The sequence below is a fragment of the Ciconia boyciana genome, chromosome 4, assembly GCF_034638445.1.
Source record: "Ciconia boyciana chromosome 4, ASM3463844v1, whole genome shotgun sequence".
In the NCBI taxonomy this organism is placed as follows: domain Eukaryota; kingdom Metazoa; phylum Chordata; class Aves; order Ciconiiformes; family Ciconiidae; genus Ciconia; species Ciconia boyciana.
The window spans coordinates 10131559-10146792 of NC_132937.1; the positions used below are offsets into that span (position 1 = coordinate 10131559).

Below are 15234 nucleotides of genomic sequence, written 5' to 3' on the forward strand. Positions count from 1 at the left end.
GATCAAAGGGCTGGAGAACCTGTCCTATGAAGAAAGACTGAAGGAGATAGGTCTTTTCTCCCTGGAGAAGAGAAGGCTCAGGGGGGACCTCATCACAGTATTCCAGTACTTAAAGGGTGGCTACAAAGAGGATGGAGGCTCTCTCTTCACAAGGAGCCACATGGAGAAGACAAGGGGCAAGGGGTTCAAGTTGCACTGGGAGAGGTTTCATTTCAATATAAGAACGAAATTTTTTACAGCAAGAACAATCATTCACTGGAACAACCTCCCCAGGGACCTGGTGGAGTCCCCATCACTGGAGGTTTTCAAGATGCAATTGGACAGGGTGCTAGATAATCTCATCTAGGCTCCCTTTCACACAACAGGTTGGACCAGATGATCTTTCAAGGTCTCTTCCAACCTGGACTGTTCTATGATATATGCCTTACTCCCATCTCAAAGTGTGGTCATTAATAGCTAACACAAAGAGCTACATTAATCACCTGTCTTTCTCATACCATTCCTTCCTTTACTTAGTACAGAAATTTTCCCCCATCCCCTCAATAGAATCATAGAATGGTTTGGGTTGGAAGGGACCTTTAAAGATCATCTACTCCGATCCCCCTGCAATGAGCAGGGACATCTTTCACTAGATCAGGTTGCTCAAAGCCTCATCCAACCTGACTTTGAATACTTCCAATGATGAGACATCCACAACTTCTCTGGGCAACCTGGTCCAGTGTTTCAACAATTTTTTTATGATGTTCACAACATCATAAAAAAATTTCTTCCTTATATCTAGTCTGAATCTACCCTCTTTTAGTTTAAAACCATTACCCCTTGTCCTATTGCTACAGGCCCTACTAAAAAGTCTGTCCCCATCTTTCTCATAAGCCCCCTTTAAGTACTGGAAGGCCGCAATAAGGTTTCCCCAGAGCCCTCTCTTCTCCAGGCTGAACAACCCCAACTCTCTCAGCCTTTCTTCATAGGAGAGGTGTTCCATCCCTCTGATCATTTTTGTGGCCCTCCTCTGGACCCACTCCAACAGGTCCATGTCTTTCCTGTACTGAGGACTCCAGAGCTGGATGCAGTACTCCAGGTGGGGTCTCACCAGAGCAGAGGGGGAGAATTACTTCCCTTGACCTGCTGGCCATGCTTCTTTGTATGCAGTCCAGGAGACAATTGGCTTTCTGGGCTGCAAGCGCACATTGTCCAGCTTTTCACCCACCAGCATCCCCAAGTCCTTCTCTGCAGGGCTGCTCTCAATCCCTTCATCCCCCAGCCTGTATTGATACCAGGGGGTGCCCTGACCCAGGTGCAGGACCCTACACTTGGCCTTGTTGAACCTCATGGGCCCACTTCTTGAGCTTGTCCAGGTCCCTCTGGATGGCATCCCGTCCCTCAGGCATGTCAACCACACCACTCAGCTTGGTGTCATCTGCAAACGTGCTGAGGGTGCACTCGATCCCACTGTCTATGTCATTGATGAAGATATTAAACAGTACTGGTCCCAATACAGACCCCTGAGGGACACCACTCGTCACTGGTCTCCATCCGGACATTGAGCTGTTGACCACTACTCTCTGGATGCGACCATCCAGCCAATTCCTTATCCACCAAATAGTCCATCCATCAAATCCATATCTCTCCAATTTAAAGAGAAGGATGTTGTGGGGGACCATGTCAAAGGCCTTACAGAAGTCCAGACAGACGACACCCGTAGTTCTTCCCTTGTCCACTGATGTAGCCGCTCCATCATAGAAGGCCACTAGGTTGGTCAGGCAAGACTTGCCCTTGGGGAAGCCATACTGGCTGTCTCGAATCACTTCCCTGTCCTCCATGTGCCTTAGCATAGCTTCTAGGAGGATCTGTTCCATGATCTTCCCAGGCACAGAGGTGAGGCTGACAGGTCAGTAGTTCCCAGGGTCCTCCTTTCTACCCTTTTTAAAAATGGGTGCAATGTTTCCCTTCTTCCAGTCACTGGGGACTTCACCTGACTGCCATGACTATCATGGAGAGTGGCTTGGCAACTACATCAGCCAATTCCCTCAGGACTCTGGGATGCATCTCATCAGGTCCCATAGACTTATGTACGTTCAGGTTCCTCAGGTGGTCTTGAACCTGATCTTCCCTTACAGTGGGAGGGACTTTGCTCCCCCAGTCCCTGCCTTGAGGTCCATCCACTCGAGAGGTGTGGGAAGAGAGGTTGCCAGTGAAGACTGAAGCAAAAAAGTTGTTGAGTACCTCAGCCTTCTCCTCGTCCATTGTTACCAGTTTGCCAGTCGTGTTCATCGGGGGGGTACACTTTGACCTTCCTTTTCTGGCTGACATACCTGTAGAAGCCCTTCTTGTTATTCTTTGTGGCGCTTGCCAAATTCAGCTCCAGCTGTGCCTTGGCCTTCCTGACCCCATCCCTACACAACCGGGCAGTGTCCCTATACTCTTCCCAAGATACCTGTCCCTGCTTCCACTGCCTGTGCATTTCCTTCTTGCCCTTTAGTTTGACCAGCAGGTCTTGACTCATCCATGCTGGTCTCTTGCCTTCCTTTCCTGATTTCTTACACCTGGGGATCCAGAGCTCTTGCGCTCTATGGAAAGCATCCTTAAAGATCTGCCAGCTCTGTTCTGCTCCCTTGTCCCTGAGGGCAGTTTCCCAGGGGGTCCCATTGACTAACTCCTTGAAGGACTGGAAGTTTGCTTTCCTAAAATTCAGGGTCCTGACTATACTCTTTGCCTGTCCCATATCCCTCAGGACTGTGAACTCCACCAGTGCATGATCACTGCAGCCCAGGCTGCCTCCAATCTTGACATCTCTGATTAGCTCACTTGCATTGGTGACTAACAGTAACAGATCCAGTAACACATCCCCTCTGGTAGGGCTGTCTATTACCTAGCCTAAGAAATTATCCTCAATGCACTCCAGGAGTCTCCTGGATTGCATACAGCTCGCCGTGCCACTTTTCCAGCAGATGTCGGGGTGGTTGAAGTCCCCCAGCAGGATGAGAGCCTGCGAGCGCGATGCCTCCTGTAGCTGGAGTAAGAAGGCTTCGTCAATAGGCTCCCCTTGATCAGGTGGCCTACAGTAGACACCAACCACAAGGTTCCCTTTGTTGCCTCGGTCTCTAATTCTTACCCATAAGCTTTCAACCTGCTCGTGGCTATTCTTCAGAGACAGCTCTTCACACTCTATCCATTTCTTGATGTAGAGGGCAACCCCTCTGCCCCTCCTTCCTTGCCTGTCTCTTCTGAACAGCTTGTAGCCATCAATAGCAGCGCTCTGGTCACAGGATTCGTCCCACCAAGTTTCAGTAATGGCAACTAGGTCATAGCTTTCTAGCAGCACAGTGGCTTCTAACTCCTCCTGTTTGTTACCCACGCTGCATGCATTGGTGTAGAGGCACTTCAGCTGGGCTGTCGGAAGTGTCACCTTTTTAGAGGAACACCCCTTAATTCCTTAGAGGTATTTCACTGGTGTTTCCCTGTTGGCTCCTATTACCTCAGGAGCCCCTGACTCATCTCCGTAAGACTTCAAATGTGCTCCAGTGTACCCAGCAAGTCTCAGAGCAACAGGCTGAGGGCCCTTGCTAGCACCCTGTCCCTCAAACCTTAGCATGTCATCCCATGGTTTGTCACAGGCAAGCCTGATATTATCCCCCTCCCCCTTCAAGTCTAGTTTAAAGCTCTGTCAGTCAGCCCCACTAGCTCATGAGCAAAGACCCTCTTCCCCCTTTGAGAAAGGTGAATCCCATCCAATGCCAGCAGGCCTGGTGCCATGTAGACCATCCCATTATCAAAAACCCCAAAATTCTGGCGGTGACACCAGCCACAAAGCCATGTATCAATAGACTGGGTCTGTCTGTTTCTTCCAGTATCACTGCCCACAACTGGAAGGACAGAGGAGAAAATTACCTGGGTTCCAGATTCCCTTACCAACCATCCCAAGGCCCTGAAGTCTCTTTTGATCGCCCTTGGACTATGCGTTGTGGCTTCATCGCCACCCATGTGGAAAAGCAGTAACAGGCAATAGTCTGAGGGCTGTATCAGGCTAGGAAGTTTCCTAGGTGATGTCCTTAACCCAGGCCCCAGGGAGGCAGCAGACTTCCCTAAGAGGAGGGTCTGACCAGCATATTAGACCCTCTGTTCCCCTCAGAAGGTAGTCACCTACTACTATAACCTGTCTTTTTTTCCTCGTGGAGGTGGTCACGATATGGGAGGTAGGCCTTTCTGACCTTGGCAACCCCTCTGGTGTAGATGGACCATCATCCACATCATTAATTGACTGACCTTCCAAATCCAGAGCCTCATACCTGTTATATAGAGGCACCTAGGAAGGCAAGGTAGGCAAGGAGGGGGTTCACCTGCTGCCCCGAACGTAGACTTGCCTCTATTCACTCCTTTCCTTTAAGCTACTGCCTTCTGCCTGGTGGGGGGAAGGATACAGGATCCCCTTGATCTTGTGTTTTTTCTGGTGGCTGTTCCTGTTTTTGTCTCAGGGAAGGCAGAGCATGGCTCCACCAGTCTATCTCTTTCTCAGACTCCCTGATGCTCCTTAACCTGTCCACTTCTTCTCAAAGCTCTCCCACCAAGCTGAGCAGATCATCTACTTGGTCACACCTCATACAGCTGTTCTCACTACTGCTATCCATTACTAGTGAAAGGCTCTGGCACACCCTGCAGCCTGAGATCTGGATGGCTGCATGTTTTCATGGGAGCTCTGTCTGGGTTGCCACATCCATTCTGGTGAGTGCAGAGAACATAGCTTTCTACTAGGTGGTTACCATAGCTAAGCTCCTTCTGGGAGGGCGATGACCACCAATTGAACTGACCTTTAGAGCTGGTAGGGTGATAACACTCCTCACGCGCAAACTGACGCACCACACCCTGATTGCTAATGCTCCCTAGGCTGCTTTTTATGGGGGGGGGGGAGGGGGGTGGCCGCGGTTGCTCTGGCAACGCCCAGGCCTCGTTAGCGTCTCTCTCGAGAGCTGCCGGCTCCTGGCAGGTCTCTCCACTGCCCTGGTGTTTCCCTGCCTCAGGAAACCCCCCTGTACGCCAAGATCTGCTGCTCCGCTGCGGACCGGACCGGCACCGGAGCAGCTCGCCTCGGAGAATCAATGTTGCATTACTGTTCAAAGTACGGAAGCACTAGAACAGTTGTAAAAATAGAATTTTTAACTTCACAGGAGTTTGTCTGCTAGCTTTTATTTTCAGAAGTTTAATTGTTTGAAGTCTTCCAAAACAAATCATCCTGAAGCAGATATCTGACATTAAAAAAATAAACAAACAAAACCCTTGCCTAGGTAATTAATTTCCCAAAGTTACAAAAAAAAAGAAAACATTAGGAAATTGTACTTATTAGCCCCTCTGATAGCTGTGCTTTTTTTTCACTACACCGTTCTTACTGTTGTCTCTAGTATGAATTTCTAATACCGATTTATGAGTGGGATATTATTTCATTAATCTTTTGGTATCTATAAACGTATTACCTTTGTGTCAGGGATTGCATTTGCCCTCTTTGTAATTTAGAATTAAAATCACAAGTGGGGAAAAACTTGGGGATGACACTGACATTTTTAGACATAAACATCGTCTTTACAGACCCCATCTGCAATGTCTAAAGTGTTTTGGTTTTGGATTTTGTTGCAATTATTTCTACACTTAAGAAACTAATATCTGCAAGTTAGAAAAGGTGCCCTTGTAGGTGTTAAACCTTGGTCTGTATTTGTGATATAAGACAATTGTTTAGGGTGTTAGGGAATTTTTATTGTACCTCTTGAGGTGAATTAAACACACATTTGTGCTTATATATAAAAAGATTTAATGAGCGATGCATTGGACAGAGTCCTACCGCAATAAGCGGTTCTACAAGGACTCTGCAAAGATGCGACATGAGCCAATTCCTTACATACTTACACCTGTGCCAATCATGTGAGTGTCGGTATCGGGCACTTTTAGCCCGGTGTTTGGTTCATCTCCTAGCGCCAGTTGTGTTTACCAAAAGTGGCCCCTGAGCACTTGCATTCCACGATTGTTACAAGACAATACCGCGGCATTTCTTATCTCATCAGGCAGTTTAACCCGTTCTGCAGTTGGGCCTTCTTGCCCTCCATGCCAGATCATTCCTTTGTCACAAATTACCATTGTTGAGCAGTTACAATTTGAATTTCCCCTTCAAGGGGAAAGATGGTTGAAATGAATACGTCCAGCACTTCCGTCTTTTTTTTCCAGTTCTGATACTCATTTTTAACCTTTCTGTCTTTCATTCCCTCTGAAATTGAGAATGTCCACATAGAAGGCTGGTGTAGAGATTAATTTGTAATTCTTTTCTTATGTTTTTAGAAACCAAAGTTTCTCTGTATGACCAGGGTAATTATTTTACCCTTTTGATATTAGGAACAATTTTACTAGAAATAAAAACATGGTTTTACTGAAATAGGAATTTATATGCCAAATGAGATCAAGCTGAGCCCTAGCTGCTCTGTTTGCACCATGGACATGCATGCTGCCTTAGACTCCAAAACCATCTTCTTCCTCCTGTGAGTGCTTTCCCTTATTTTTAAATTTCAAAGTAAGATAAACTATTAGTCTAGAATCCTCAAAAGTTAGTTTTTCCCTTTCCTGATTTATAAATGCAAAAAAATTCATTTGATCCAATATTCCTCCATCTTCCCTACAACTTCACTGTACTCTCCTCCCTTGCAGTAGTTTGTTCTTTAATGCCTTGGTGACATTTTGCTGCACCTGTTACTTTGCATTAACTTTGCTTAGATAGCAACAGTTGACTCCTACCAGATCTCTATGACCATAACAACTCTGTTGTATGAAGTGGTGTGCTTCTGTGATCCACCTACTCTCTACTCAGCTCATTAGACCTAGACAAAGTAGTGAGTGTAGAGCCTTACCTGATAACTTCACGAAGCTTCCTCCTCTTAGTAGGTGGTTGTTAACCATATTAAATAAGGCAATAAATTGGAGAGTTGGGTCATTGTGTCCTGCCCATGTTTCTTGCTTGAACAGAAGACTTCCCATATTTTTGGTGTGTAGCATTTTCATCACTGCATCATTAAAGCTAAAATTTTTTAAATTAGTACTTGTACCATCCTAGTTTTGACAGATTAGTTCAGGGGAGAGGATTTTTCTTTGTCTGTAAAATTGTTTTAATTTGGACTGTTTCAGAGGTTTCCTCAAGTGACTAGCTTTTAGCTGTGTTATAAAATAGTGAGTAATGTAACTGGTCATCAGTAATGTAAATAGTAATTAATTATACCAATCAATACTCTGAAGTCTTCAAGCATACAAAATAAATAGTTGTGATTGATACCCTGATCAAGATTATGGCCTGTGTAGCCATACATCAAAAATAGGAATTGCTATTTCTATCTATTCCCATTTGAATAATAGGGAAATGTCTGCCATCTACTAGTGAAGTCAAATAATCTTGGAAAGGGAAAAAAAATAAAATAAATTTAACAAAAGTGAATAATCTCTCCACCTGTCTGGATTACTGCTGGAAGGTTATAAATACAAAATAACAACCTTACCATGAAGGTGGGTTTTTTGTATTTGGGATTTTTTTAGAACAACTTCACTGTGAGTTGCACTTGAATGGGAGTTGTAATTAGCACAATAGTGCTAGGTGTGAGAACTCTGACTAGAGCAAGCATGCAGGACTCTTCACTAAACCCATGTAAATGGAATTTCAGTGTTTGTTGAGAAGTGTGAAATTTGCCAAAGAAATGTGAACATCTTGCAGTTTCAGCTACATTGTTATCTTTCCTTTCTGGTTTCATTAGTTTCAAATACCTGAAGGGGAAAGAGTTTTGATAAAAAGGAGTAGTATTCCTTAAGGAATTTTAACCTATATAATATGTAAGTATTCACACGTGAACACACATGGGAATAAAAGGATTAACTAATACAATAGTAGTGAACCATCACTCATCTTTCTGTCACAGTCAATTCTGTTAATTTATTCCGGTCACTCTTGCTCTTCAACATGTAGTCTGCTAGTTGCTAGGCAAACATAAATGATTACTGCTCATGCTTTTTTATATGGTGGCTATAGAGTTTATTATTTTTTGTTTATAAAAGTGGAAATATGGATTAAAAATCAGAGAATGGCATTCAGAATTAATAATTTTCTTCCACCATACCCATAACACTCATTTTTGATTACATAAATATTGTCTTTTCAAACATGCAATATGGAAACACATACAAAAAGGGAGCAGGAGGTAATGTTTCTGTGATAGGAGATTCTGGGAAAATGGTACTATAACCAAATGTAACCAAAGTGATTAGTTTGTTCTTTTGTAACTAAGCAACATAGAGATAGGAGCGGGGTAGGCAATGCTTTAATGTTGTGTTTATCCATCTATGGCTATGGATATGCTACTATGCCCAAAGACAATAGGACGAGGAGTAGTACGGACATGCTGCTATGCTCCCAGTACAGCCCCAGCCCATCTTGACAATGAGTCGAGGAGTAGTTAGAATAATTGGTTTGTGTTAGAATAGGAATAAGGGTGCCAATCATTGTTAGGGACCATGCACCATGAAGAAGGAAAACGGGTTACATAAGCAAGGTGATATTGTGCATGTCCAGAAGAAGGGGTCAACTAAAGGACACACCTGTACGACCACCAAGGACCACCAGAGACCCCCACGGAAGCCCCTCGGAGCTCAAGGACGCATGCGTAATGACCATGCAAATATGATAATTAGTTCTGGGAAATAGAATGAATATGCATGATCATTCTGGGAAATTTGATGCATATGTATGTAATCGGATAATATAAGCTTTGGTTGATATAACCTGCGGTATGCACGCTAGGTGGAACGATCCCCCGTGCATCCGGTGCCGTAATAAAGAATGCCTGCTTCTTAATGCTACATTGGTGTTAAGGAGTTTGATTCCCGATTTCAGCGACAGTACAACAGAATAAGTTGTTACTGATCTGGGTAGACAAAATTAAAGGGCAGTACATCTGGTTTTACCATTTACATGACAAATCAGGAGACATGCTCTTTGTGGGGTTTGGGGGGGTTTTTTGTTTTTTTTTTGTAAGCACTTTGAAGACTATGTTTCATATTTACTATAATGGTGCAATTGTAAATTTGTGTTTGTTCCCATTAAAGTATAGTATTAGCTGCTGAAAGTAGAGTTTTACTGCTTTCTTTTTTAAAAATTAATTTAGTTTTTACCAATTTTTGTTTTAATGGAAAAATGTTTTTTTTTTAATTTTTGAGAAAGTACAGAGTGAGTTTGTCTACAAAATAACATACCTTCTGGCTTCTGAAGACACAGTTTTGTCACAATATTGGATGACTCCACAAGTCATCTGCTAATTGTGTGCTAATTTTGCAAGTAACTTGTGCCTTTTAAAGAATTAGCTTATATCTGCATGATATATGTTGTAAAACAGAATTAAAAGAATATTAAGTTTGTGAAGTCAAGCAGGCAGAAGGTAAGTACAGCCTGTAATGTCATGACAGTATACTGGTTTCATTTGTTTTTTTCCACAGGATCTTTGCCTCATATGCACAAGATGGGCAATGATCACTTAATGAACAGCTATTTGTTCTTTTGCTTTATCTTCATTCCTGAATACGTGGTTTGTGCCTTACTTGTTGTATCCATTATTCAAACCCTATTAGAAGACAGAATTATGAATTTTCTTATGGGCTTCTTTATGGTGTTCATTGGTATATAGTATCTAAATGCTTTGCAAACATATAATTGAGTTTCATAACACCATAGAATTATTTTAATTTTATGGATGACAAATAGAGACTTAAACTTTGAGATACCATTTGGACACCAGAGGTCTGTTTTCAGAGTACTTACTGGTTTATATGTTCAGGAACAAATTTCATTGATGTCATTTGCAGCTGTTAATGTTCTACACTTTTGGTTATTAAAGAAAATAATGTAAATGTAGCTTTTGTTTGCAACTTCCCATTTCTCTTTGAAAACGCAAACTGAAACAAAAACAAATCCTGCCATGTGGAATCACATTGTCACTCACATAGATCATTGATAGGATTGGAGCCTTTAAATCCACAGTACAAACCTCTCTCCCTTTGACTCATGAAGTATAAAAGTAGTAAATTGACCTCTTCTGTGTGAATCAGTGCTAGAAGGGGATGAGAGACAGAGCGGCATGACAATTTCACAAATATTTGCTGATGGGAGAAGAATAATGAGAATTCGGATTAGGATTATCTGTCTATTTTATGATTTTCTCTTATTACAATATCCAGGTGCTTCCCAAGTAAATCAGATCTGTTTGGTGAGTTGCTAGTAACCTTTCTGGAGTTTGACTGGTTTTCTCATGTGTGGTACAGAACAGGGTGGTCTGGCCTCAACAGCTATAAGGGTTGGATCTATGCTCAGAACACTTTCCCTTCCCTGGTGGATATACATAGCCAGCCTTCTCTTCTCACCCTGCAGCAGCAGCTGCTAAAAGTATATTCCTGCACCTGCCATAACCTAACAGGCATTTGACTGCTAGGATTGTGTTTGCTGTAAACTGGATGGAAAAATACTCTACACAAGATTTACACCACAGGATATTGATTGGACCACACCGAATAGGAAGCTGTGCTTGGAATATTTGAATATTCCTTCTCTCTCATACAATGTCTATAAGAAGAAATGTCCTAGAACTAAACCAAGAACATTAAGAAATCTTGGATCAGTTAAACAACATCTCCATGTAAAAGAAAACTGTTTATTCCTAATTGTTCTTTGACCTACTAGGTCCATAGGCAAAATAGTATCTACCCAAATCCTGAGACTATTTTACACATTAAGAGATCCCTATTGAGAAGGCATAAATGATGACATTCATAGAGGACACAGCTGTCCCATACATCTTATCCTCCTTCATCATGACAGAATTACCTAAATTAACCTTTGATTCAGCATTAGTTCCAGTGTGTCTGATAAGATACCTGCAGTTTCAACAGAATGCTGTATTGTGGAGGACAGCTGTAAGAGAGAAGCTCAGGTGAGAGGCTCAAGAACTGGCAGCAGGCTCTGTGTTGCCCAGCTCCTACAAATTAACATTCAAAGGTGGAAATGAGAAAACAGGGCCCCTTTGGAGTAAGTTGTGATAGAATTAAGCAGTGATATTTCTGTCTGTGAAATATGGGCTGAGAAACACTGGTGAATGCTGTCTATGTAAACAGGCTACAGTTCTTCTCAGAAGCTGCTTTTTCTGCTACCATGACTGTCAGATAAATGGCAATACATACATAAATATATATATATATATGCTTGAGCCCATAAGGGCCATCAACAGATATTTCCTCTCCAAATAACTCATAGTCAGCTATTACCTGGGAAGCCACAAATGAGAGCATAAAAAGAACTTTTTTATTCAGAAGCATTAAAGTAGCTATTAATACGGGATGGACAAGGGAAAATCTGGAAATCTCAGAGAATATAAACAGTTGCAAATCATAGGCAAAGTGTATCTTAGGGTATCCAAGGAATTTAAATAATCCATTACTTTACTTCTGACAATTCTTTCCGGATGATTAAGGAGGTACAAACTGCAGTACTGATTTTCAACGCACTTGCAATTATCTTCCCAGAAACCTAACATTCATTAATTAAAGTTAATACTGGCATTTATTGTAAAACCTAGTTGATCTGACTTCAATCAGCATCTGGTATAATAGCACCCAGTATGGACAAATAGTTCACTATGAACCAAAGCTATAAAAATAGCTATAAAAAAGACCAAGAGGAAGATAAATTTAAGGTGACAAGAAAGAGAATAGTTAAGAATAATAAAAGAAAATGAAGAAAAGAATAAAACTGCCCTAGACAAAGCACTAGAGGATTCAGATTCAAATCTTGATTCTTCTCCTTTATAATCTACACATATGATGGTGGTGATGTATCAGAACAAGAACATGAAAGTTGTGCATTAAACTGTAGATTAATTATTTATATCAAATCAATAAGATCAATTCAGAACAAAGTTTGTTACTAATCCTTTACAAGAAAAAAAAGCTAGATTTTTAATAATTCAATTGTATACAATTTCTTTTCTGAGAAATTTGTAGTAATTCTTTGTATTGTGTGCTTGTTTTTCTCAACAGTTCAGGACGGCAGCTAAGTGAAGTCTTCATTCAACTCCCATCTAGAAAAGAATTACCAGAGTATTATGAATTAATTAGGAAACCAGTGGACTTCAAAAAAATAAAGGTGAGAACCATTTTTGGGTGTGGACATTTCTTTATTCCTTTTCACTATATAGAAATATGAACATTAAGTCATCATTAAAATTATGATCATGTGGATATTAAATTTGCCTATGTTTTTTGCTTAGATTTTAGATTTTAATATACCCCTTGTTATGAATTTTGCTTAATGTATATTGCAGTACATCACTAATAACACCTAAGTCAAAGCAAAACACTGGATGACATAAATCATGCTTTCAGAGATGATACATTAATGGTTTTTTTGTAAAGGACCAAATCCTGAATCTGTAAGCAAAACTTAAATAAGTGTATTGCTTGCAAAAATTTTATGTTGTTGGGAGAGATATAATTATCTTTCAACTAGCATCACATCTTGGAACAGCCACAGTTGGATAGGTGAGGATTAGGCAACTTCTTGCACCTTAGAGACCATGAGGAGTTCATGGCTCTCTCTTTTACCTTCACTCACACTGTACCTCTTTTTGTTTCTGTACTGAGAAGAAACTTGGAATTGAACTTTCTTACCCACAACAATACCATTTTTGTTGCTTTTGGCCCTTCCCATTCACACAATGACTGCACAATTTTTAGTCTGCCTTTGGCCATGATGTGTTTTGTCAGCATATTCCTCTCACACAGGCTTTAAATTTTGTTTGTTTGTTTTAATCGGATACTTGTCATTCCACTTAGGTAAAATGTTTAAAGAGAAGGTTTTAATGTATTGAAAAGCAATATTAATTGATTGTCCTGTACATTATTTTTCTTTTTCTCTCCCCACTGCTGCCATCCATCCTTCTCCCCATCTTAACAAATGCAACAGGAAAGAATTCGTAACCATAAATATCGGAACCTCAGTGATCTGGAGAAAGATGTCATGTTGCTGTGTCACAATGCTCAGACATTCAATTTGGAGGGATCACAGGTCTGACTGAACCACTTTGTGTTAAACGTGTCTTCCCTACACAGTGTTTTCAGTGCTTGTTTAATTTTGACAACTCTGTATATAAAACCTCTATTTTTAATCTTATTAGTGCTTTTAATGAATAAAAATGCCCAGATTCTTTGAAGCATCCAGAATCCTTTGGTCACAACTAGAATTCAAACATTCATTTAATTTAGTTTTGATTACATAATCCTGAGATCAGTTTGTTCTGATATACTTTAGGACAATTTTCAGACTATTTGAATCTATGCTAAATGGCTGTGCCCTGAAGAGCCATATGTTGGTTTGAGCTCACCAAAGTGCATAATACAAGTAATTGAGAGAATGGTCCATCTTAGGGATGGTTGTTAAGTGTTTAGTGGTGAAAATTTCAGCTCTACTAATGGAAGATAAAGTTTAAAGTTTGTCTGATACTAGATCTTTGTGTATATAGTTCATATTCTCTGGACATTGTTGACATTTTTTTCTTGTTGAAAGAACAATATCCATTTTGAGAGACTGGAATGATGTACCCTCATTAATAAATAATGTACCCAAATCTCTCATCTTGGAGAGATATAGAGTTCAGGATTTTGCCTGGTTTACACACAAGGATGCACTCAGTCCTATGAATTCACAATAGAAGAGGTAAACAGCAATACAAAAGAAAAGAGTACAAAAACCTGGAAGACAGATGAGAAAGTTGAAATATATGCTCTGGATTCTCTGAGATTTATTTACAAAAGGATAAGATCTAAATTTTGGATGGGACAGACACACTAGGCTAGTCAAGAAGGCATTAAACAAAGGGTTATGTGAAAAGGAGGAAAAATAAATGTTGAACAAAATTAAGATCATTGGAACAAAATACACCTAAGCACTGCAGGACATGAAGAGAATAAACTCTTTGCTTTCCTATACACCAGTCTTATGAACCTGGGCAAACAAACAGAATTAGAATTGTTCATTATGAAAACAAATTCAACCTACTTGGTCCTGAAAGCTGGCAGGAAGATTGGAATGTTTAAATTTTTATCAAAAGATTGAGTTGGCAGTAGGAAAGAAGATAGGGAATGGCAACATATGTGGAAATTTATATTTATATGGCAACATATGTAGAATAAAGTATTACCTGTATCAGAGTCTCTGACACAATTTTAAATACACATTCTAGCAGATGAGGCCCAAATAGCATGATGCAACACACTATTAAACAGCAGTAGATAACATGATGACTGCTTCTGTAATGTTCAAGGAAAAAAAAAAATGTCATGGGGGACTTCAGTAAAAATGTTATAAACTGGATGTCACATGCTGCCAATATGAATGCATTTTACAAGTGTCTAAACACTATAGATGACCCTTTTCTATACAGAGGAATTTTATATCATGTTATCTTGACAAATAACAAAGAAATTGAACATTCAATTAAAAATGAGGGGTTGTTTACTACAAATGATCATTACTTGATTATTTTTCTTGTGTACAAGCAGAATAAAATGTTGTCTGTTGTACAGATTTTTGATATCTTAACAAAATTCAAATAACTGAAAAAAATCAAAATCAGCTCAATTATTCAAGAAAAAATATTAATTATTGGAAGTGTGGGAGAAAATTTTACTAATTGTTCAGAAGCAATGATTTTGCTTAGTGATATAGATGTTTATAGCTATTTTACTGCTAATGAAAGGAAATGGAAAAAAATAAGAAGGGAAGCTGATATCAAAAAACATGACTGAGAAGTTTGAAATTGTTTGGAAGTTGATCAGGGAGATAAAAATATGCAAGGAAAAATCAATGGTCACATGAGAAATCAATATTTCTCAATGAGAAATCAATTAATTTTGTCAGAAAACTGGTTGCTATTCTCTTGGTAGGATTATCAGTAATGATACTGAAATGGTAGAAATGTTCAGTAGATATTTCTGTTCTTTGGAAATAATCAGATTTGTATCACAGAATGATGCAGAATTTTTTTCCATTCCAACATACTAATGTTATCTACCAAATTTAGTATTACTTTTTAAAGCATGAAGTCCAAATAACACGTACCTACAATGTTTTTAATTTATGTCTGAGACACTCCCTGTACCATTAATTTTTATTTTCATTGA

General features: G+C 40.2%; 1 protein-coding gene across 8 annotated transcripts in view; it reads left to right on the top strand.

Moving 5' to 3' along the window:
- Window positions 1-15234, top strand: part of LOC140650456 (probable global transcription activator SNF2L2) — a 180946-nt gene that overhangs the window by 161292 nt on the left and 4420 nt on the right. For all 8 annotated transcript variants that reach the window (XM_072858700.1, XM_072858698.1, XM_072858701.1 and 5 more), the window contains 2 exons: window positions 12094-12199; window positions 13019-13120. In XM_072858700.1, the coding sequence (XP_072714801.1) occupies window positions 12094-12199; window positions 13019-13120 (208 nt within the window). The remainder of the gene's footprint in view (window positions 1-12093; window positions 12200-13018; window positions 13121-15234) is intronic.